Source organism: Aptenodytes patagonicus, chromosome 1, assembly GCF_965638725.1.
Source record: "Aptenodytes patagonicus chromosome 1, bAptPat1.pri.cur, whole genome shotgun sequence".
Classification (NCBI taxonomy): Eukaryota; Metazoa; Chordata; class Aves; order Sphenisciformes; family Spheniscidae; genus Aptenodytes; species Aptenodytes patagonicus.
Window position 1 is genome coordinate 153,290,306 of NC_134949.1, and position 23,763 is coordinate 153,314,068.

Here is a 23,763-nt window from a genome sequence, read left to right on the forward strand (position 1 = left end):
GAAGGCGCGGCCGCGGCAAGGCTAGCATCGCCCTCCCGCCGGGGCTGAACTGAGCATGCTTTCAGTACGCCTCCAGTTACCGGAGGCTCGCCTTCCGGCCTCCGAGCGAGCCGCCTGCCTTTTCGTGCTTTGTCATCCCCGACTCCAAAGGATCCAAAAATACAGAAACCGGGATTCTCACGTATCATCATCTGCAGCCAGGAGTTGGGGATTTTGAGAAATAAAATGCCATGGGTCTGAGAAGCACCTGCATCACAGCTATGAAGTTTGGGCCAAATAATTTGAGAGAATAATCCAGATTTTTTTCTTTTCTAATGAGAACACCAGCATGTTTCCTCCATTCAGCCTTACTCACTGCCCACAGCTGAAGTTGCTTGATAGCTGGCTCAACCAGCTACATTTGTTGAAACTGCTGTATAGCTGGAGTCTGGGCTCCATTTCTTAATCAATTTCTATACCACGCTGCTACCAACGAGGGATTTAACTTGCTCAAGCAGTGTTAGGTGTAATTTGAAAGAATGTAAGAAGAGGTCACAGTCCAGCTCTGGCTCATTCTATTATTGGCGCGCGAATGCCAAGGAGAAGACCGGTTACTCGCAGGCCGCCCTGTGGGAACTCCCAGGAGGTAGGTGAGGGGCTCCTGCGCGCAGGAAACACACTGAAGTGGGGAATTAGTGAGACTCACACAGACACGCTTGTCTGGATGCCTCCAGCCAACTGTGCATGATCTGCAGGGGACCGCTGCCAACTACCAGTTGAGTCAGTCCCAACACCACTCTAGTGTAAGAATGTTAATTTGCCTGTTGCAGTTCCCCGGTGCTGGAAGCTGCCAGCTCAAGTCCTCAGTATGATCTCAATTTGGATGGAGAAGCCAGGAGATGCAGCTTGAATTTTTCATTTTTCTTTCCACCTGTCAGTGGTGAAATCCAATTTTTAGCTGTGTGACAGGATTGATCCAAGCGCTTCCGTTTCAAAAAATCAGACCGAACTTAGAGGAGAGCTTATTTTCAATGCCTAGTCAAACATGCAAGTTTAAAGCCATCCTCTCATAAAAATATTAAACATACTTGGCTCGAACAGGCTAGAAAGCAAGTAGACACTGTCACTAGCACCCTTCAATTTGAATACAGAGTTTGATGGGGTTAAGAAGCACAAACCATTGTAGTTTATTTGTAGCTGTCGACAATTTTAATCATCATCAACCAAAATACAACCTTTTAAAAACAGCAGGCTTGGACAACTCCCCACCAAGGATCCTGGAAGAATGGTGTTTATTACTGATGTCCACTTAGCATCAGTAAATCGAGTCCGCACTAGAACTCAGCAGACCAGAAGGGCGCTTATGTTGCACCAGCGTTGAAGAAGAAATCAGAGAACAACCGGGTTACTTACAGGCAGAGCAGTCCGAGTCATCCAGGGCAAAAACAAAAGATAAAAGCTGACAGGGTAAGCACAGATAGGGTAGGCAGGTTTTTCACTCATCTCATTTTTTGTTAAGATTATAGATTCGTTTGATTAAGAAAACCTAAGTAACAAACTTCAAAAACTAATTGTCAGAGGGGAGTTGTATTTGAGCAGAGGTACTTGGAAAGCTGCCCTGGGACCATTACCAGGTTTAAGACAATTCACCATTTTCCTCCAAGATGTGGAAGCATGTATAAACTCGCTGCTGATTGTGTTTGTGGACAACGCAAAAGCTGGCACTACGGTGAACTGGGCCATCACGTAAGAGTTCTGGGACAGCTGATAAAGCATACTGTTCAAAAAAAAATTTTTTTAATAGCCAAATCTCAGGTTATACATCCAGGAAAAGAATACAAAACTGAACCTTGAACACTGGGAAAACAGCACACTGAAAACCTGTTGACTCTGAAAAAGGCATTAGGGTCATAACGAACAAGGAATTGAACGTGAGATCCCAACTTAACACTGTGACAAAATGTGACATGCATCTTGGAAACACCATCAATAGCGTACAAAGAAAGAAGAGGGGATTTTACCCATATATAGATCACTGAAGAAACCCGTAACAGGGGTTTATCTCCTTAAAAAAAGATTGCAAATCTGTGAGGGGACTAAGGAAGATGGGCATAACACAAGATTTCAGGACATCAATCCATGCATTTCATCAAAAAAATACTGAGTGGTTTTTTAGTTTTAAATGCATTCCCAGCAAGAAAATACAAGATACTGCTGACCTCTTTTGCAGAGCCATCCCCCCCTCCCCTCTTCCTGTAAGTGGAAGCTGAAGTCACATTCTAATCATAAGACAGACATGCACTTTAAACAGAGGGATTACTAGCTATTGAAATACACTATCAAGTGAAGACAGATTACATTTTATGCTTTTTTCAAGAGTCAATGCCTTTCTCTAGCATAAAAACTTAACCTTCGCAGGAGGTCAGACTAGATGAAGGGTGTTAAACACTCTCACCTTAACTGCTAATAAAAAGCAGGAAGAAAGGGACACTTCACTAGATGTCCAGTCTCAGCTGATAAGTGGCTTTATATAGTCTCTGTCTTTATATTGAGCAATGCAAAATTTTAGACAACTGATAATCAGTTTCTATTTACCCTCATCTTTCTCAGTATGCTAACGATCCGATGACCTGTAACAGATTTCTTCTCACCCAGATTTCTAGAAACCATCCTGCTATAGCCATTAGAGAGGTATGGCTGATACAGAATCAAAAGCCTGAGAACAAGCACTATCTAACAAATATTAGACCTCTGTGACCTACGTACCAGAAAGATTTCAAAACTTCCCCCACCAAAAAAGCCTTAAAAATTCCTGCCATAAGTTGACAGAAAAATTCTATATTCCTCATCCTTCATGATAATGAGGGACAACACAATTTTACAGTAGCACAGTTTATCATTGGAACTTAGGACTTACAAACTGATTTCTATAGTTACTATTTTTTCCTTAGCTCCTTTTAAAGTAATAGTAGCAATATTGCAAAAATAGTTTTGGATATCTTGTTCTAAGTCACAGAGATTCACTTGTACCATTTCCTCTGCTACTAAAAATCTTTAAGAAATTAGCCCCTTCCATTTCACTGCAACCCATTTGTACCTACATGCAAAGAAAGAATATGGCACATGAAAGCTTTCATCAGGACAAACCTCAGCTTGATATAAAAAAAAATTTCAATGTTTATCTAATAAAATACATTATTATTTGAAATGTATCACCTACTACTGACATCATTAAGCAGCTATTAAAATGCTAATCTTGTTGCTTCTTCTCCTTTCAACGTTTAAAGACATTATTAATCAACCTACTGTAAATCCTGAAAACAAAGCATAGTCCACTTCAATAAGCTGCTCTCTATGTTTACAGAATTTTCGTGCTACGGAGAGTCAATCAAGTCATCACAGAGTGCACCACTTACAGAAATAACTAGTTAATTATTTTCTGAAGAAATCTGCAGCAAAACCATGCCAGAGACAAAAAATTCAGCACGCACATTTGAAAAAAGAAAAAGGAGAAAGGATCTTAAGGTTTCTGGTTACTATTCTGTCAACTACAGTTTATGATGGAAATTAAACTCTGTCATGCTCTTCAGCTTTAGACAATGAGATACGTATTTAGAATAAATACACATATTCTAAATGACCACGTATCAAGTGCTAAGGCAGCATGACTACTTGTGAAATTCATCATGTCAACAAAGCTGCCACTGTTCTGTATTTCTAAGTTTTCCAGCCAAAGGCTGAAACGACAGATACTGCTTACCACCTACATTCTGTGGCTGCATTTTTAGAAGATGATTTCACTTAGTGCTCTTCTTATGAGCAGAAGGTGTCAGTCTAGTTTGTTCCTGGCTTCCACTGAAATAATAATAATATTATTTAAAAAGTTTGCTTTGAAAAAAAGCATATCATCCAACCTGCTACTCCCCAGAAACTTAAAAGTGAAGAGAGAACACACAACCAATTTCTTATGCCAACCAGTGAATAATGAAGTTCTTTGCAATACAAATGCACACATTCTGGAAGCAGAAAAGCTTTCAAAAGTGTTTTTTTTAAAAGATGCTTCGTCTTTCCTTTTAAGAGGCATAACAAATGATAAATGCATGCATACTGTTAAACGCCAACCCCTTTCTCTCACTTTTCAATGTATGTACACATGGGCCTTCATTACACAGATTCTGCTTAAACAATATGCTTATCACTTCATACTAACTTGAAAGAACAGAGTTAATGACCTAAAGAATTTTCAAACCAGAGCAAATGACTGTGGCCTATTTTTTAGGCCTACTCATAAACATGTGAGTAGTTCTGCAATATGTATTTACAGCTATGTAAATACAAACATGTTTGTAGGATTGGACCACGGAGGGAACGTGTTAATTGATGAAACTAGATGTAGTAGCACAGGCAGGTCCTAATGCTGACGGAGCCACAGTCTGCGACATGAATCCCGACAGCATTCAGCACCCTTTGACTCTGCCACAATGTAAAACAAATGGGAGAAATTAGAGCAGCAGTGAAAGGTTTTTGCAAACCGCGTCCTGTACTTATTCAATACAAGTTATTAGCACTGCATACATTTGTGATTCTAAAACCAGTAAGAGCCTTTTGGCGCCATTTCAACCTTTTGTCCCTGGCAGTCCAATTACACAGATTCAAACACATTACATGTTCAATCCTGCAAAATCCACCATAGATTAGAAATGTGTATTTTTTAATAAAAGGCAGTGGTGTAGCACAAGGTGTGAGACTTAAAAATATCAATATATTCACATAAAAACATTTTGTGTATTAGGAAAAAAGCTGGAATTGTATACACAAATTTATAGTACTTAGGGCCTTCCATTAATGAAACAAATTATTTTTCACACAAGAAACATTAATAGCTCTCAAGTAGGACAGTGCTCAAAGTCCCAAGGCAATTATATAATCAGTCATTTTTAGACAGAATATTATGTTACACAATATTGGAATTGAACAATGATAGTCTCTTGAGTAAGTCAGTATTTAGATACATATTATATGTATTTTTATACTGTCCTAGATTGCCTAGTGAACCATTAGGAAGTTTTGACACTAAGAGATTCTATTGGATCAAATAATACAAGTATTCTGTTAAATTCATTATTAAATCCTTACATGTCCAACAGCAAACACTGCATTTAATTTTAACATTTGATCTCCACTGGATGAAGCCAATTACTAAAGCCAACTTTAACTAGCTATCTGTCTATGATCTGTTATCTGTCTGCTCCTTTCCAAAAGGAGTTTCTGCAGCACCATTAGGTGAGGCTCAGTGGTTATGGCTAAGAAAGGGACAGCTCACCTGAAGCATCAAGCCTGCAGTCCCCTGTGGCAGGACTGACCACAGAAGAGTCCCTGACTACCAAAACCACATACCATTCCCACTCTTCTCTCTGACATTTAATTAGCTGCCAAGTAGCTTTAAATTTATTTTTACTCCCTTTTTTTTTTTTTAATTTTCTTCTTCCCTATGAAGAAGGCTTGTGAGTAATACTTTGAAATTAGAGTGCTAAGTTAAGAATACTCTTACAGACATCACATCAATTTATCATTTTAGTATACGTAAAGAGACAATATGGTAACTAGGTTGCGGAAAACAGGATGTTTACAGCACTTCAACAAACGAACTAGCTTTCACGTGATCAACAGAACAAGAAAATGTAAAATCGGTGTTGATTTATGATTGCAAAAATAAAATCCTACACATACAAGGAATATAAGCATACTTTGACCGATCACAGAGCAGTTGCGTAAGACAGAATTAAATAATCAAGATGCGCTCATTCACTGAAGTCATCAATTTTACAAATAAGTGTTGCATGCATCTGTCCAGACTAAATGTCAATCAGCCACATGGCTATAAGCTTTAGCCAAGAAAAGAAGTTACTATGACTCTCTCCCCTCTCACTATTTCCTAATCTTGTTTCTAATCAGCTTGTATGAAGTTATTTCACTTTCCATATGTAAGAGTTACACTACCATTTATTTCTTAAAGGCTTCAAAAGGCAGGGAAGGAGGTAGAGACACTGAAGGAAGGAAAAAGAAATATTCTTCAGAAACAAGTTCTTAAACAGGACGAGTAAGTATTGACCACAGTCACGGTTTAAGCACTATTTAATGCTTGTTACCCCCATAAATCCCACTTCCTTACCAGGGTGGGGCAAGAGAGACTAATGGATAGATGTCATCTATGTCTCGAAGAACACTGTCATACTGCAGACAGATCTGCCACAGTCATCCTTGATCAAAGGAAAGCAAAACAATATTTTCCTCTATTAATTTGCTTTTTCACTGCAGCTGTTTTACAACTTATGAAACTATATAAAATTTGACTAAGCCCAAAAAAATTCTAAAGGAAGATCAAGTTTTAAGAAGTACATAGCAGAAACTAGTTACAATCTAAATGAATATGAATGGCAATTTGAACATTTTACACCCATAAATGTGAACCAAAGAATTCAGAGAGAAGTGACAAAGTAAAAAGAAGAAAAATGCTCACAAAGTAAATCTGTGAAACACAACTTCCTATAAACACAATAAAGTCCAGATCATCATCCCTAGTTTGTACGTGTTTGGATTAGTATACACTTGCTTGTAAAATAATGCAGAAAGATCATTCAGAGTCATCTCAGAGGAACTTTTGAACAGTATTTCTGTAAATACTTCTAGAACACAGTAATAGCAGCCATAGTCCCCTTAACTGTTGGCCTGAGGAACACCTTCCTCACCCATCCAAAGATATATAATTAGCTACATCCTGGCATACAGCTTTCAAGTCATTGACCTGAATAATGCTATAGTTCTCTTGTACTTGTGTCAATACAAGGAGAAGACAGATTACTGAAAGATAGATCAGACATCCTTTAATTTAATCTAGTTATCCAACGAGACTAGACTGTGCTAATAAACATGTACATCAATCATCACATTAAAAGGAATTTGTAGCAAGAGGAAAGAGATGCCATCCTTGTCTATGTGGGACTGCAAAAACATTGCCACTCATACCTATTAGTGCAGGTTTATTGGGTAACAAACCTATTGGGGAGGAAGCAGCTTGCACATACGCTTCACAACCTCAGTCAAATCGTCATCTCTGGAAACAGCTCTATCCTGAGGTATCCTCTGGGATACCCGTCGAGTGAACTCCCAGTTCCGTATCTTGTATTATTTGTAATAATAAAACATGATCAGAATTAATAAAACCACAAAAGACAACTTCACTTCAAAACACAATGATAACTTCTGCAGCTTATTCTGGATTTTACATATTTTATTGCAAGTGCGTGAAAAGTACCCATTTTGTCCAGAATTTGCAGTTTTATGCTTGCCTTCTTTTTAACATTTAAATGCACATCCAGGTCAATCTATCGGAATACTCAGAAGCAGATACCTTCCATGAAAATACTGCATGAAAGGATGCAGCAGATACAATCATCTTACTTTAGTCTCTGTTTTGCTTAAAGTGCTGATGAACCCCGATTTCCCATGGCTGGGTCTTCACGAGGACTTCAGTATCCCTTCCTTCCTCTGAATCTTGCCCTGGTATCCAACTGAAAATTGAAGTCGATGTATTAAAACCATACATTTTGCAAAAGAAATACTTTAGAGTGCTCGTGCTACCTCGGCACTCTGTAACATCAGAAGAAAGCACAGAATAAAGCAGAAGTCACTGTAAAGAAAATTAGTGATCTAGCTAACAAGTCATAGGGTTCTTCCAAGGAAACAGACATTTGTATCATCTCGCACAAGATTAACATTATGTGATAAGCATCCTGTGCATTCTGAAATAAACAGCGTTAACAACACAATGACAGGACAGCACAGTGGGATGGCAAGGAACACATGAAAACAAGGTAGTGTAAATCTACTTAGATCTGTTTTTCCAAACTTAACTGACAAGCTGAAGGAGGAAAATTCAGATTGGGTTGAAGTGGGAGTCACTGCAAATGTCAGTGAGGACAGGGATAACTTAAATACAAGTGTCTGGGGAAAAAAAAAAAATCAGTAAAAACTGAAATAATATTCAGCTTGTAAAATCTGCAAGTTTCTTCTTGGCAGTTACAAAAAAGCATTTAACTGAAGGCAAAAAATGGTAGTAAAGCTAAAATAACAGCTACAGTGCAGCACCTGCTGAAACTAAATTGCAAGTTCTTTCCCAGTGCAGCAGAAAAACATACTTTGATCTTGGGAGAATTCTTCGGAATTTAGATAGTCAATCTTGAAGATGGCAGTTACAGATTGCAATTCAGCCATATTCAGATATTAGACTGAGGACGTACCTTTTACCTCCCTTAACTAACCCTCTTTCAGGATTCACAACCCCAGCAAAATTTGTAAAGAGCTAAACTGCAAGATGGCACAGCTTGTCCAATAACCAAGCAGCTTCCACTTTAAACCTTGTTCCTACTTTAATATCTGAAACGTACTGAAGTTTACTCCTCTGGTAAGAGATTATATTCCCTTACAAAGAAAATGGCATCTAGGAAAAATCCCTAATGATTTTAGCATATTATAAATTATATCTGCATTTAGTGTCTAAACTTGTTTTTAAATACTCTTTAAGCCTCACCATTATACCAAGTAAAAAATTTGGCAGAGCACAATCACTGAAATTTACAGAGTTAACAGGACAAGGAAAATGCCATTTTTCAGCCTTAGAATTTGGAGCAGTTAAATAGAATCATGTAAGAGCCAGGCCTCTTCCCGCATGAAACTTAGTTTCATCAGGCTCCCTTAACAATCTACAGACAGAAATACAGGCCCATCAGCTGGAGAGACATATATTGCTACTGCAGCATCAGATAGGTATTTCAAGCACTAAATACACAGGATTTTTTCCTGTCCACAGTAATAATCATTTGTCACTTTACGGATTAATACAGCTCATATCAAGAGAGGTACAACAAGCTGCTATGACTTAAGCAAACATACAGAACGGAAGAAAAATTTTAGGTAGAGTTTCAGCTGCATATTCTTCATTATGTATCACATCGGCTGAAAGTAAAAGCAAGCCCTGCGCTACTCATGCTTAAAAAATTTTAATACCATCTTGGCCACACCTTAACTATTTTTTAAGTGTTATGGAAACACAAGCAAGATGTTTCTAGACAAGGAACTCCTATCAAAATTGGGGAAACTTTGTCTAATTACATTTTTACAACTGGCTTCTCACTACCATACTTGATAGCTCACTATATAAGAAAGCCAAAACTGTTCTTTACCACGAATTCAAGCCCTCCAAGAAAATTAACGAATGCAAGAGCCTGCTACAACAGTGGAAATCTCTTTCAGTAGGACGTTCTTTTCACTTAAATGTTCTTTGTTCATAAACAAAAATTAGCTTGTCAATATCTTATCTTACAACTACCTGATCTACTAATATTGTTTAAACCAAAGCTTTACTGAAAGAAAAATTAAAATACCTACCTCATTTACATGTCACATCTTAAGCCTAATTCAATTTAAATATGCTTTTTTCCATCTTGTTCACACTTTACAATTTTTTCTTCATGAGAATAGTGTACAACATCCATATTTTAAATAGAATTCAAAGGCAAGACCTGTTCTGCTTCATGACACCAGTTTTACTGAATTAAAGCGGTTAAGTGGTTTTCTTCAGAAAGCAGGGAAAAGGACAGAAAGCAACCAGGCCCCTAGCAGAAGAAAATACACTACAAACACTTACCATTGATCTTTTGCATGCAAAAAATGTCATTTGCAAACTCCTACAGTGTCCTTCCCTCAAACATTGTTTAGGGCTTTTGTTTTCCTGTTAGATGAAAAATAAAGGATTAGAGACTTAATGGATTTCTGCAGCTTGTCAAAGAGACATCAAAATACTTCAGACAAGGTTTACTCGGGATTTTGCTATGGTACGGTGATTTGCACTTTCTTCTGAAGTTTTAATTTCTTAACCTGCTTAAAACACTAATTAAATAGGCTCGAAAGGGACGAAGTAACAGCTTCTCTCTCACAAGGGCTCCTTCACGCCAGCGGGAGGCCGCCGCTCCCCACCCAGAGACGCAGCCCGCGGTGTCTGGACCGCGCGCCCCCCGGCCCTAGCAGCAACCTTCCCCCGCCAGAAGACACCCCTATGTCAGGACGGGCCGCGGGGGCGGCGGGGGCCCTCAGACAGCGGCTTCCCGTGCGCCTGGCCCGCCAGGGAGCGGGCCTCGGGGCACGCTTCCCTCAGGGTTTAACCAGGGAAAGGCGAGTAGTGCAGCAGCAGCGAGGCGGGGCCGAGGGCTGCGGGGCTCTCTCCCGGGAGGGCGGCAGCGCTCACCTGCAGCACGCAGGGGCTCTCCAGCAGGCACTGCCGCAGGTCCTCCCTCACCCCCCCGCAGGCCCGCCCGTCCTCCTCCTTATCCTCGTAGTACTTGGGCATGGCGGCGAGGCCGGCTCTACGCCTCGCTGCGGCCTACCCTGACGCCACTACCGACGGCCGCCGCCATCTTGGCGCCCCGAGCCCTGCCGCCACTTCCGGCGGGGGGAGGAAGGGGCGGGGCGGCTCCGGGAAGGAAACCGGAGCGCCTGCGCCGCGGACGTTGCCGGAAGGCTGCAGGCGGGCGGCGGCGCCGGCGCCGGGCGAGGCGGTGGTCGCGCCGTGGGCTGGGGCGGCAGGTGAGGCCCCGCCCTCTCACCGCGCGCTGGGGCGCGAGCCCGGCCGTTGGTGGGGCGCGAGCCCGGCCGTTGGTGGGGGCGGGGGTGGGAGGGGGTTCGGCGCTTCCCGCCCCTCCCCGGCGCTGAGGTGCGGGTTCCGAGAGGGCGGCGGCTGTTTGCGGGGGCGGGAGCGGGGGTCGCTTCGGGCGGTGCCGGGCTGGCGTGGGCTGAACAGCGAGCGGGGAGGCCAGTAAGCCCTCCCCTGCCCCTGGCTGTGCGCTCCGGCCTTTCGCCTCCCGCGAAGCCCGTCGGCCGTTAACGCCTTGAATCGTTTTTGCGATTACAAGAAGGAGTAGTGCCGGGAGAGAGCCTGCTTCCCGGGCGCCGCCGCGCAGCCCGGCGGGGCTGAGGAGCCGGGGGCCGCAGGCGTGGGGCTACCTGACAGGCAGTACTGGAAGCAGAGTTGCCTGCTCCTAGTTTTCCACTTGCTGCCTCCCCAGCAGTGAGGCAAGTGACTGCCGGGCTGTATCAGACTCGCCTGTAAATGTCATAGATTATACTTGTGCATAGTTTTTGTAACTTCAGTATTATAGATATGGCCTGCATCACGTGATTTTATTTTTATTCCCCGTTACGTGCAAAACCAAATGCATCTTTTGAAATTCCTTCTTTAGCAAAATGCTGCCAACCACTTCAGTTAATTCTCGGAGCCAGGGCAACGGTGCGCTGAGCCCCAGAGATGCTGCGAGGCATACAGCTGGAGCAAAACGCTACAAGTACCTCCGGAGGCTCTTCCACTTCCGACAGATGGACTTTGAGTTTGCTCTTTGGCAGATGCTTTACCTGTTTACTTCACCACAGAGGGTGTATAGGAACTTTCACTATAGAAAACAGACAAAGGACCAATGGGCAAGAGATGATCCTGCTTTCTTAGTAATTCTCAGTATCTGGCTCTGTGGTGAGTGCAGGGGAATATGCAGCATAAAAGAGAGGGAGGGAAGGTTTAGGGATGAACATTTGTGGCCCTTCTAATAACACACACACACACACACACACACACAAAAGGGACCAATCCATATGGATTATCTTTTAATCAAAGCAGAATAGAAGAAAATGGCCTAACCTTTTGGAAGTTAAGTTGGGAATTGGAAAACAGAGGAGGCATAACTAATACTATGTAGTCTTGAATTAATCTTTCTATTGCAACTCATTTTCTGTTCTGTTTCAAACTATGTACTTCCCTGTAACTTTATAGACAGTAATAAAACCCCATGCCACACAGTAATGCTTTAGTTAAAAAATACTGAACATTTGGTTTATCTGAGCATTACACATAAAATACTGTTTTTACAATAAAGGCCCTAGTGAAATTCTGTATATTGCAGAATTAAGCTGTAAACAAAATGTCTCATGTAATTTTCAGACTGAATTGCAAATGCAGTATCATCCTAGTCATCTTCTGTTATATAGCGTATTGCTGTTAGTAATATCAAAACTGTTAACTCTGAAATAAAAGTATGTATCACCACACGCACGGTTTGGGTTAACAAGGAGTGTTTATAAAACAAATATTCTATTGTAGCATTGTGTGACTTTTTAAAAAATAGTTGGGGGGGAGCAATGCAATCTGCTGTTATATTGTTAAACCCAAGTACAGCTGAGTGTTCTCCAATCTGTGAAGGGGATTATATTATGAATAAATTCTATTATACCTAGTATTTGTTGGAAAAAATGAGCTGTTAGACTGAAAATCTCAGGGAGAAAAATAATAAGGAAACTGGAGATTTCATAATGGTGTACTCAAAAAACCATATCAGTTTAAGATCTCATGCTTTCTTTTCCATAGCTAACTTTAATAATCTTTTTCTCCTTTCAGTGTCTACTGTAGGATTTGGATTTGTGCTGGACATGGGTTTTTTTGAAACGATAAAGCTGCTACTTTGGGTTGTCTTCATAGACTGCATAGGCGTTGGCCTCCTGATTGCAACTCTAATGTGGTAAGTAGTGATGTCTGAAACTGAACTCAGTATTGCTGTTGGGACACCGATAGTCCTCTGTTGTTTGCAAGACACTTGGTTCTCTGTTTGGGGCAAAATTATAAAGTATGTATTGACTATAGGTTTTGTGCTGTTGTGGTAATTGTTTCAAAATGTTGCTTTAAAAAGAACGCATCCTTTTCTTTACTGTTTCCTGCAGAAGATGAATGTTCAGAAAGTCTGTATTATGATGAACATTTCAGCTTGTTTTCTTTCTTCTTGAGCTGGTTGGTCTTCAGCAATAATGCCACATCAAAAATTTGGTGATAAAAAACAATTCTTATTGTGGTTGAACGGCTTAACTAAAGTAAACCTGAGGATGATTATGTTTAAGTAGGGCAATATACAATTGGCCCATGCTTCTTGCTGAAGACTTCAGCTATTTCCACTACAAGCAATGTCTGTTCTATGTCATGCACGTTGGCTTTGTTGCTTTGGCAGTAGTTGCTGCCAGTTTTATCCTGTAATGGCCAGAGACTTGGAGAAGGGGAGAGGCAGTAGCAAGTCAGTTTATAACCAAGGCCTCAGCACATTATAGATGTGTCCTGTACCAGCAAGGGAGCCATGAACCAACAGGAAGTCGCTGTTTCTGCACTGAGGCAAGGGGAGGGCACCAAAGGAAGAATTTTTATTTTACCAAGAACTTTGTCATGGTAGTGGTGGAAAATGAAAACTCACAAGGAGGGAAGGGCACTTTAAAGAGTTCTTAGTAATGGAGCTGACATCTTAAAATTGATGCCAATCAGAAAAGGGATAGATTCCTTTCAAACAGTGACCTCGGGAACTCCCACTTGTAATTGCAAAATTCAGGATGAGCTACATACAAGAACTGTAGCTGATAGATGAAAGATCCATCTGACCTACTCTCCTGTCTGGGACAGCAACCCATACAATGCTTGGGGAAGAGCATATAGTAATGCTTCTCCCCCCATCCTCCAGCAATTTGTGACTTGGGATGCAATCTCCTGAACCAGAAAGACTTCCAGCATCTGCTGGTTTTCCTCTAGTCAGCTTCCTACAGGCCTCAATACCAGTCACCTGGCTCCAGTTTGGTTCAAGTCCCTTCTTCCAGTGCAGGCTCGCCTTTTTTCCAAAAGCTTCCCCCATTCCTAATGTGCCCAAACGCCGTGTTGCCTCGCTTCACCTTGCACCCAGGCTCTGCCTTTCTGACCCTGCCTTTAGCACGAGGAGTATGTCGGAGAAAGCTACCATGAAAGCTCTGGTCTCTTAACTTCTTATTTCTGAGCACGTATTGACTACTTGTTCCTCTTCTAAACGGGATATATTTTCTGATGTCAGCAGAACTTCAGCTGGAGAAAACAAAGTCTTGAGGCTTGTTCCGTAGTCTGTAACACCAGGCAGTGCGCGCTCTGTTAGTGCTTCTTTTCAATAAGAATGGGCTCATCTTAAGAGTGCTAGCCTGCCCTCTTCCTGTCCTTGAAGTGTGCCATTTCTGTGGAGACAAAATAAACCCTCTCTGTGTGAGGCAGTGCACCTGTGAAGTGATAACCTATATGCACTTTTCTGAAGCCGCCTCTGCGTGTGCAAGGGTGGCACACTGCCTGAGAACTTGTAACTGCACTGATAAATTGTAGCACTGATCCATTTAAAAAAACAGTTCTGGTGCTGTATTACCTGCAGTGTATTTCAGCTGCCCGTTGAATGCGAGGAATGTAATTATAGTTTTAACAAAAACGGTCTGCATAATTCTTGCATATTTTTCTCCCAGATAGCAGCAACTTTGCTGGGGTACAGTTAGGATCACATACGGCTCGCTATCTCAAACCAACGTGTTGTCAGTCAGCTTTATAGATTGACATTAACAACGCTCTCAAATATCTTTTCATGTAGGTTCATTTCTAATAAATACTTGGTGAAGCAGCAGAACAGAGACTATGATGTGGAGTGGGGGTATGCCTTTGATGTTCATCTGAATGCTTTCTATCCACTTCTAGTCATTTTGCATTTTATCCAGCTGTTTTTCATCAACTGTAAGTAGAATATTTTGTGCTCTCTGCTTCAAAATCATGCTCTATCAAAACAGCTGAGAGCAGCTGTCTCTTTCAGATGTCATCATATCTGATTCTGTCATTGGGTATTTTGTTGGGAATACGTTATGGCTGATTGCAATCGGCTATTACGTCTATGTGACATTCCTAGGATACAGTGGTAAGTAACGGCAACTTCTTTTCTATTTGTTTGACTAAAAACAAGAGCATGATTTTAGTCTGTTAATTTGGTCTTGGTCTATTAATTTGTAAAGCAGAGACTCAGCTGGGTGTCGAAGTAATTCGTTCTTCGTGGTAAAGGCAGTTTGATAGGAATTTACCAATCCATGTTTCCAGCTGGGTGGACATCTTAACCAAAGAACTTACATTTTTGTATTAGACCTGTAGCATCACAACTTGTTTTTTCTTGTTCCTCTAAATCCACTTCAAAATGTTTGCACTGGATAAAAATTCTGTAGTGAGTTTGAGACTATAGTTTTAAGTAAAGGAGTTTCCCAGGGCATTACCTATACCAATTAACTGAAGTACTCTTTAATCCGTGATAACGGTAGGAGTAGCAGGGCGGAGATGACAAACCTGCCCTTCTAAGGCGGCTGGCAGAGCAGTACTCTTTTGCTTTTTTTTTTTCCCCTTGCTGTCCTTCCACAAGGCCGTTCTACATGAAGCACCTTTTTTGAAAGAGCACTACTTTATACTTGCTTCATTGTTGCTTCTGTTTCAGCACTGCCCTTTTTGAAGAACACAGCTATCCTTTTGTATCCGTTTGCACTTCTCATCATGCTCTATTTGATCTCATTAGCATGTGGATGGAATTTCACCAAGATGCTTTGTTCCTTTTATAAATACAGAGTGAAATAAAACCAGGACTTCATGTATCTGATGTTTATTTTGTTTTTCTCTTAGATGTCTTGACAGTAAAGAAAAAGTTAAGAACATTTTTGTAAATGGTTGTAAATTTCTCTTTATTGTAGATAATTGTAAAAAAAGTTTGAAGTGTCCTTTTTTTTATTAAAATATTTACACCAGTAAACATGTTAGCAATTTTGTTCAAATACTTTTGCAGTACATTCCTAAAGACAAGTTACTTGTACATCTCTAGCTTAAATTTAACTGCAACAAGTCTATTTAGCATAACTCTTACCGCAGATATTTTGCATGTACTGGCATAAGCTCTATATTACGAGGGTTTCAAGTGACACCGAAAAGCAGTTTTATTGAAGAATAATATTGGAACACCTTGCCTTGGGACTGTGTGAAAGTAGGGATCTTAATCGTGTTGCAATGGTAAAGCAACAACTGTCTCTAGATACAGAACTGTCCCCTCCTTTCATGAAAGAACTCGAACAGATTTATTTTAATGACTACTTCAAATATACATGGACAGCTCTGGCACACAGAAGAAACAGTGATGAAAGGCACAATTAACATGACCCATATCAGGTTTTCAGATATAGCAGCAAGTTTTTAAACCCAATCACTAGAAGTCCAGTGGGTATTATTACATCCATTATGAGTGGCAGGTTGATGAACATGGAAGGCAAGTACAAGTTTAGTTTGGCTACACGGGTGGGCTCATGGCAATCCCTACAGCTGTGAAGTCCACAAGGCAAGAGTATAAACTAACCATCACAAACAATACCTTCTGGAAAAAGATGACAATTTTCCAAAGCAGAGTGTTCAGTATGAAACATGAGCACTGGGATTCAGTTTCCAAAGCAACACAAGAGTAAGCTGGTTACAGTAAGACTTAATATTTCAATACTAGAATTTGATCTCTAAGGAAAAACTATTTGTCTTAAAATACCAAATATGCTGGCAGTGCATCTTACAGTACTGTGTGTTTCAGCCACTGTTAAGGCTTGAAGAGATTCTTGTTCCCCTCTCAGCAGACACTGAGCAACGTTCCCCTTTTAACAAGGAAAGCACTGAACTGCTGATCCATGGAAGGCAAAGGATTCCGGTCAGGACCTGCTCCCGCCCTGGCTAACAGCACGAGCTCCCGTCCTGCAGGCAGCTGCAGCCTAACCGTACAACTTCTCCCCAACAGGAATCCTAGCACCGGTGATCACCGGCTTCGGTTCAACAGTAAAAATACCTCATATTTAGTGCCCTATGGTGTGATACCACTGAAATCAATGAAGGACTGGGGGCCTGTGTACCTTCCCTTTAGAAAGATCAAAGTCTGTTCCCTTGAAAGAAGGCTTCATCGTTCTCAAAATGAAGCTACTTTAAGTTCTAGCTGCTCGTTCTTTATAGCAGAAATCAGCAAAACCCTTAAAAGACCACTAAGGTCAGAAAAGTGACACTCTCAAAGACTAATTTATCAGGTCAGCGTGGGGTACGTTTTTTACGTCGGCAATCAATGCTAGTCTGAAAACACCAGTTGTTTAGTAGCCTTTCAGCATTATGCTGGTGATTGATTGTAAAGATGATTTGAAAACATAAGGGTTTTTTTCCCTTTCTACTACAGTTACTTGCTTGAGCTTTTTCAGAATACATCCTTCCTAGTAAGAACAAGCACAGAACCCAGGGTTAATTTATTTCAGGGGAACAAGGTTTGAAGAGATTTGATTCTTCCCCCCCCAAGACTAAAATAATATTTTCCAAGGTAGAAGCAAACTACAAATTACTACAATACTTCATCTGGAGCAAATACTTCAAAAAAAACCCCGAGATTACTGATATGATAATATACTTGGAAAAAAATGAAGGAAAAGCGTTACACAGTTGTTCAATTTTGCCAAAGACTAATCGCACTCCAGCCCATTCAAGGAATTGTGCATCACATGGGCAAAGTATAAATTGCTTTGCTCTAAACTGACTCACGGTATTTAAAAGCTGCTTGTAAAAGAGCTAGGCAAGCAGCCATACGACAGAAGAGTCCAGTCTTTTATTGGTCCACAAATCACGTTTAGCTGTTTGAATTTTTCTAAGCCATCTTTCAGTTAAGAAAAAACAAATGTATCTATATGAATATTTTCAATCAATGCACATAAATGGTTGAGATGCCTGCAAAAGCGCAAAGCCTTATACAGTGCTTTAGAAACGCTCTTTAACTAAAAGAATAAAAAGTGCTAATTTGGGATCACGTCCTGTTCACATTGTTTACAAAGTTTTCAGTAGGACCACCCCACCCACTGAATGAGCAAAGCAAGATTATCCCGACAGTCTTGTATTTCCTTGCTCCAGAGCCATCCTGATCAGCTCAGAAAAGCCAGTGCTCGTATCAGCCAGTCTGTTTGGCATCCAGTATAAGAAGTTAAGAATAATTTGCCCAGATAATGAAGGTTTCTGGCAATGCCTTTGGTGTTACAAAAGTTCTCCTTTCTGAAGCTTTAACAGCATCAGAAGGAGCTAACAGGATCATAAGATAATGCAGTATATTTTGAAACATTTTCCATTATTTGATTACTGTAAGATTCAGTGGCCTAGAGGGGATTTTTAAGGCCACAACAAAAATAACTTGAAATTAAACAAATGTCGGAAAAAATGCCAAAAATCAGGTAACAGGTTTAAGATGCCACAAGGAACTCTTGTGGTAATACTGCAACTTACAGCTGAGACGTGTAAAAGACACCAGCCCTGAGTATATATACCCAGTCATAAACAGTGGCCGAGCTCATGACTGTTGAGCCGAACAGCCGAAGCACTGTAATTACTGCTTCACTGTAATTCCAGGAAGGAGGCTTGCACCACTTTAGCCTGACTTGGGGATTGGAATTTGAAAGGTAGAAAGCCCAAAATAGCTGTCTGCAGAGATAATCAGACAGGAAATATTTTCGCTGCTTTTTCTATTTCTCAGCAAAATCTCCAAGCAAATTTGCAGTACTGTCTGACTACACCAGGTCTGAATTTACCTGAATCTACAAAACATGATTTGTATCAATGTGGCACATTTATTTAGAGAGCATATAAGCTCCAGATCATTTAAAGTGTTAAAGCAGCCCAGAGTATTTCCAACTCCTGCTAGTACAATGTAATAAAAAGGCAACAATCTTTAGGACACCACCCCTCCCCCCCCCATATTTTACCAAGCACTAGTTAATTTGTTGTCTTTGATAAATTTCTTCTCAACATTTTTGAAAACTAAATATACTGGTAACACCAGAGTCCTGCAATCAATCTGGTAAGGGTTCTATATATTTAGATATATTAGCAATGATTCATCTTAACCACTGTGAAACATCAGGAACAGTGATGCTTTGAGAATAAGCACACGGCGTTCTTCGTAAGTGGTACCAGTAAACTTTTGAACTCGTGGAAAAAGATGAAAGTCACTGTCAGCAAAACTACTTATATTAAGAAACTGCAATACCTAACATATTTCTGCAATCTACATTGTAACAAATAGCTATAGTTTAAATTACTTGCATCATTCATTCACAGGCACAGCTGAGAAGAAAACCTAAATACTTTCTTAGACCTTTCCTAGCTAACGTGCGATAAAAAGCCATTGCATGGCACTAATTTGGTGGCATGGCATTATACACATAACGAACTGGGCTGTGGCACCACAATAGGCTAGATTCACACAGGATTCTGAGCTCATGCACCCACGTCCCTAAATCCAAGAATAAACTCCATTTACGAGGCCGGTGCTTAGCTTATGCCCACAGTCCCTATGGGCCAGACGAGCTTTCCAAGTAACATTTTATTTACACCATCTGATGCAATCAGAAAAAAGTAAACACAGCCTGCCTGGTAGCTTTCTACTTTTCTCCAACTTACACCAGTCAGTCTAAACAGAAGGTCTTATCTCTGTGTACAAATCTTGTCTTCCCTGTGTCCTCAGACAACACAACTAGAACAAAACGACTATGGTCTGTAGAAGTAGTTAAGCTCTTAAAGTTGAATATTGCTGAACTGTCAAAGCTACGACACAATTTTCCAACAAGGCAGAAGAAAGGACAGGTTGACTCTATACCCCAGTGGCGATGGCTTTCAGCTTGCAGTGCCAGAGAGTCGGGTTTAGGCTCCTGCTCCTTATAAATATATGTCACGAAAAAGAGGCCAAATCTATTAGTAGAACTTTCATGCTGGAGATACGAATTCCAGATCCCTGCTCTAGATCAGGGATCCCACAACAGGTTTTGCGCATCTCTGCCCTGACCGCAAAGATGTTGGGGATAACGGAGTCTTTTTTTTCCACAGGGAAAACTGGGCCAGCTTTCGAGAGGTCAGTTCCAGGAGGTCGGTTCGCAGCACAGCTGAGAATCCCCAAGCCAGGGCAGATGCCTCCCTCCAGTGTCAATCAGGCACTTCGTTCCTATTAAAGAGAGGAATTTCCACCGCCCCTCTTCCTGACCATTTCTGACTGGGTGACTTAAATCTCCCCATGCCTGTGTCCTTACACATAAGCACCTAAGCAGAAGGACTCTTAAGAGCAGCGGCAGCGTTAGTACTGCAACAATCCCGCTCTGGATTTAATCCAAACCACTTTCTGTTCCTGATCGAGTTTCCGATTCATTTAAGATCACTGTTGTTTCCCTTGAAACGCAAAGGCAGGGTACTAACTTGAGGCCAAATTCAGTTCCCATTAAAAGTTAGTGTGAGTTACTACACTGATCAGTAAAGGAGTCAAACTGAAACCTTGTTCTTGAGCAATGGAAGAAAATAAAAATAAACCATAACTACTCACTGTAACTTATCTAAAATAAACGCTGCAATAACGGAACTTTTTAAAAGGAGACCTCTGTAGATCAAAAGTATCTAATTACTATTAATTCTTTCGATAAAAGGTAACCTCTGTCACTCCAAAGCAAAGCTGGAGAATGATTTTTTTCAGTACAGAAAATGAATTTGTCCAGGCTAGGAAATGTCTACAAAGGTTTTTAGAAAGAACTGTTTGGAATCGAAAAAATTCTTCTAAAATGCAATGGGTTCAGTCTAAAATCACTGCAGATTTAGTACATAATATGAAACAAGACATTTCAGCATGCTTTGTATGTGGCTACAAACTGTACATAGTGGAATTTCATAGCCCCAAAGAATAATGCTCTTCAGAACTCTGTTAATGCCTCTGAACATCATTCAGATTCTGTGTACAAAACTACATAATTTAGAAACTTAATCTAGGTTTTTTTAAACATGGCAGTATATTTGAAATATGGTATTAATTTATGTTTGCATCTCCAAAGAAACATGTAGAAAGATAACTTAAACTAGAGAATTTATAAAAAAACCTATATCAATTTAAAATTTTACTGCATAAAAATATGTACTTTTCAAATTATTTTAATAAATTAAATATCCCTAACATTTTTAATATATATCCCTGACAGTCTATAAAAGAGGGTTCTCGTTATAGAAAATAAATGGAACTCCGAAAGTACCCCCTTCATAAAACATATTTAACAATAATTATATTTTTCTTCTTCTTCAAGGAATGTAACAATATGTACAACTTCTCTATATTACTATACTATCAAAATAGTACAGGTTAAGCGTAGCAGGGTTCTGTAACCATAAGATGGTAAAGTCACATTAAAGTGGAGGACAACTTAGGCCTCAGACGAACGTCATCAGTGTGGAGCATCAGTTTCTGGATGGATCAGATAAGAAGGGGTAAATACAATCTTCTCATCTACAGTAGATTTCACAAGAGGTAGAGTTCAAGTGAAAATGAAAGAAATTTGGAATAAGGTGCATGCTCAGTATTTTCAATTCGTGACTTGCTAAGGATGTCAGATTTTATAGGAAAAGTTTTCAAGGATTCTTTCTTTTTCCTCTAAAGCAGGTTTCCATGATCAGTTTGTAATCTTTTTAATATGAATCTGAAATACAGAATCAGAAAAAAAAAATAGTCACGGTTTAGGGTATTACATTTCTCAGTAAAAGAGGGAACCATTTTCAGTGTTAGCCAAAATTTTGAGCTTCAACACACTGACAGAGTGAAGAAATCTCACATTTGCCGGTTTTATTTTTAAAAGGCTATACCACCTCTCACCTCATTCAGAATTGCCCAAACTGCTGAATTTTGTATCACTGAAAGCCGGAACGATGAAATAGGGTTTAGGCTGGGGTCAACTGTTCCTTCAGCTACACCGTTTTCAAATTTCCCTGCAAAAGAAGCAAAAGTATATCCTCAATTAGCTCCTGTTCAAAGAAGTAAAGTACAAAATCTGTGGCCAGAAAAACGTATCTGTGGTATCACAATTCACAGGTGAAACCTGTTGCTGGTGGCTGTAAGGTTGATTGGGGTCATTCCCAAAACAAGAGACAGCCAGTGATTTTTCATATCCAATTCAGCTTTGCAGCAGCAAACAAGATGGGGCGTATCGTCAGAGCACACAGGATTACACGCAAGAACAAAAACTTTGAAACTGTCTAAGGGTATGAGCACCTCAAACTCTGGGAAGATTTTGGCACAGATTTTCATTTAATACCATGGAACTAAACATGGAGCCCCTGGCTTATGTGTCTTCAAGGAGGATTAAGGACAAGGGATATCATTCCCGCTTAATGTATTCCTATTTAAAGGACCTTCAAATATATTAGAATGAGTAAGAATCCAATTTAAAAGCCCCGTTAGACTTTACACTTAAAAGATATACACAGCAGCTGCAATTCATTAAGATGATAAAAACTTGCTTTTGTTTTAACAGGGATGCCCGACCTATGTCCAGCAAGCTAAATGCAATCCACGAGTAAAATTTCTCTTCCTTGACAGCAGGTATCCTGGCACCTTCCCCAACAGCCGCTTGGCTATGGAAATGCCAAGCTCAGCCCGTGACGAGGCAGCTGACTGTCTGTAGGGTGGGTTCAAATCCAGGCCAAGCGCCACAGCTCCCGCAGGGGCACTCATGCAGTCATGAGACAGAAGAGGTGATCTTACACAACCTGGAAATGCCTCTACAATAATCTCGGCGATAGATCCTGGCAGAGAAGTTGGATGTAGCTGCACTACAACTAAGAGTCACACTAGATCTTTCTTTAGTACATCAGTCTCGGAGAAGAAATATTGGAAACAATATTAAGTAAAGCCTACAAGATCACGTACCCAAAAATGAATGATCAAAACTCAGTTTTAGGTTTGTTTTGGTTTTGATGAAAATGTCTGAACTGTTGCAATAGTAACAATACACATTTCTTTCTACTGTGACATACCTATCCTGAAGTAACCATCCTCTAAGCGTTTGTCTTTGGTTTCTGTGCTTAATACCAGTTCTTCATTCTAGAACAAAGCGCAAATGAGATCATTTATTTTAATGTAGGACTTTGCCAGGGAAAGACAAATGTGTGTGCACTCTTGTTATATATTCAGCAAATGTGTGTGCACTCTTGTTATATATATATATATTCATATATATATATTCCATCTTTTCTAAATAGTTATGAACCAGCCTAGAATAGTTAGTTACAGCCTTAGACAAACCAATAAAAAAAAAAAAAAAAAATAGCAGCAGTGTTCCAGAACTGAACGGTATTTGGCTTCAAAGTAGAAAAAAGAAGTACTTTAAGTGCCCCACATAACTTGCACGTTAACTGAACACGTGAACAGAACACATAGCAGATACTGGCACACACAGCAGAAGAAAAGCAAAGGCAGGATCTTGCCGCCTTTTCCTATGGTTGAATGAGAGATTTCTCTCAGGACAAATGAAACTTACAGCTTACTTTTTGATGTAAGAATTTGGGTGAGATGAAAAGCCATCAGACCAGTGAGGGAAGCATTGCAATTATCACTGCCTCACTAAAAAGGGATGGGTATCAATAAGTTTCTTTAATAAGCACGGAAAAATGAGATTGTAGATCAGAGCTTCAAAAACAGCTGGAAAATTACAACCAGAATCACATGATCCAATACTAAAAGACCCACTGTAGGAATTTCCTAGGAATCAATTAAAAATGCTTAACAAAACAGGAGATTAAATCCATCAGCCTTTTTTTTTTTTTTAATTCCTACTTTTAAGTGAGGTTGCTGAAAAAGTGGTGGGTTTTTTCGGTTTTGGGGTTTTTTTGGGGGGTTGGGGTTTTTTTGTTGGTTTGTTTTGGTTTGGGTTTTTTTGGTTGGTTGGTTTTTTTGAGTGAGTTGCTTGAGTCCCAGACAACTCCAGTCTGGGGACACTCTGGTTTCTCAGGGTTGTTTTTTGTTTTTCTGAATTCAGCTTAGGGAGGAT

The 23,763-nt window shown here is 40.3% G+C and overlaps 3 protein-coding genes across 7 annotated transcripts in view; 1 reads left to right on the forward strand and 2 right to left on the reverse strand.

The window, feature by feature from the left end:
* Positions 1 to 1,165: 1,165 nt before the first annotated feature.
* COA5 (cytochrome c oxidase assembly factor 5) lies at positions 1,166 to 10,472 on the reverse strand. The gene is made up of 3 exons (XM_076359264.1): positions 10,283 to 10,472; positions 9,686 to 9,769; positions 1,166 to 7,550 (listed from the first exon to the last, which is right to left on the reverse strand). The coding sequence occupies exons 1-3, from the start codon at positions 10,382 to 10,384 to the stop codon at positions 7,509 to 7,511; spliced, it is 228 nt and encodes a 75-aa protein (XP_076215379.1). The 5' UTR covers positions 10,385 to 10,472; the 3' UTR covers positions 1,166 to 7,508.
* An 86-nt stretch (positions 10,473 to 10,558) lies between these two features.
* Positions 10,559 to 22,756, forward strand: UNC50 (unc-50 inner nuclear membrane RNA binding protein). 4 transcript variants are annotated; one of them, XM_076359297.1, is made up of 6 exons: positions 10,559 to 10,620; positions 11,274 to 11,557; positions 12,476 to 12,596; positions 14,487 to 14,626; positions 14,703 to 14,804; positions 22,314 to 22,756. In XM_076359297.1, exons 2-6 carry the CDS (start codon positions 11,278 to 11,280, stop codon positions 22,502 to 22,504), a joined length of 834 nt encoding a protein of 277 aa, XP_076215412.1. In that variant the 5' UTR covers positions 10,559 to 10,620; positions 11,274 to 11,277; the 3' UTR covers positions 22,505 to 22,756. The 4 variants fall into 4 exon arrangements, with proteins under 4 accessions (XP_076215412.1, XP_076215427.1, XP_076215421.1 ...); XM_076359312.1 differs by lacking the exon at positions 22,314 to 22,756 and adding an exon at positions 19,796 to 19,959; XM_076359306.1 differs by lacking the exon at positions 22,314 to 22,756 and adding an exon at positions 15,366 to 15,674.
* MGAT4A (alpha-1,3-mannosyl-glycoprotein 4-beta-N-acetylglucosaminyltransferase A) overlaps positions 20,343 to 23,763 on the reverse strand; it is an 89,738-nt gene continuing 86,317 nt past the window's right edge. For both annotated transcript variants that reach the window (XM_076359276.1, XM_076359285.1), the window contains exons 14-16: positions 22,751 to 22,817; positions 21,591 to 21,703; positions 20,343 to 21,417 (exon numbers count right to left, since the gene is read on the reverse strand). In XM_076359276.1, coding sequence (XP_076215391.1) covers positions 21,391 to 21,417; positions 21,591 to 21,703; positions 22,751 to 22,817 — 207 coding nt within the window. In that variant the 3' untranslated portion in view covers positions 20,343 to 21,390. The remainder of the gene's footprint in view (positions 21,418 to 21,590; positions 21,704 to 22,750; positions 22,818 to 23,763) is intronic.

What these genes read in the sequence shown, in the direction of transcription:
- UNC50 (XM_076359297.1), top strand. Translation starts at nt 11,278, where the DNA reads ATGCTGCCAACCACTTCAGTTAATTCTCGGAGCCAGGGCAACGGTGCG. An exon ending in TCTCAGTATCTGGCTCTGTG is followed by an intron (nt 11,558 to 12,475) that starts GTGAGTGCAGGG and finishes TTCTCCTTTCAG; the next exon opens with TGTCTACTGTAGGATTTGGA. An exon ending in CCAGCTGTTTTTCATCAACT is followed by an intron (nt 14,627 to 14,702) that starts GTAAGTAGAATA and finishes TGTCTCTTTCAG; the next exon opens with ATGTCATCATATCTGATTCT.
- COA5 (XM_076359264.1), bottom strand. Translation starts at nt 10,384, where the DNA reads ATGCCCAAGTACTACGAGGATAAGGAGGAGGACGGGCGGGCCTGCGGG. An exon ending in AGAGCCCCTGCGTGCTGCAG is followed by an intron (nt 9,770 to 10,282) that starts GTGAGCGCTGCC and finishes TTCATCTAACAG; the next exon opens with GAAAACAAAAGCCCTAAACA. An exon ending in TTGCATGCAAAAGATCAATG is followed by an intron (nt 7,551 to 9,685) that starts GTAAGTGTTTGT and finishes TTCAATTTTCAG; the next exon opens with TTGGATACCAGGGCAAGATT.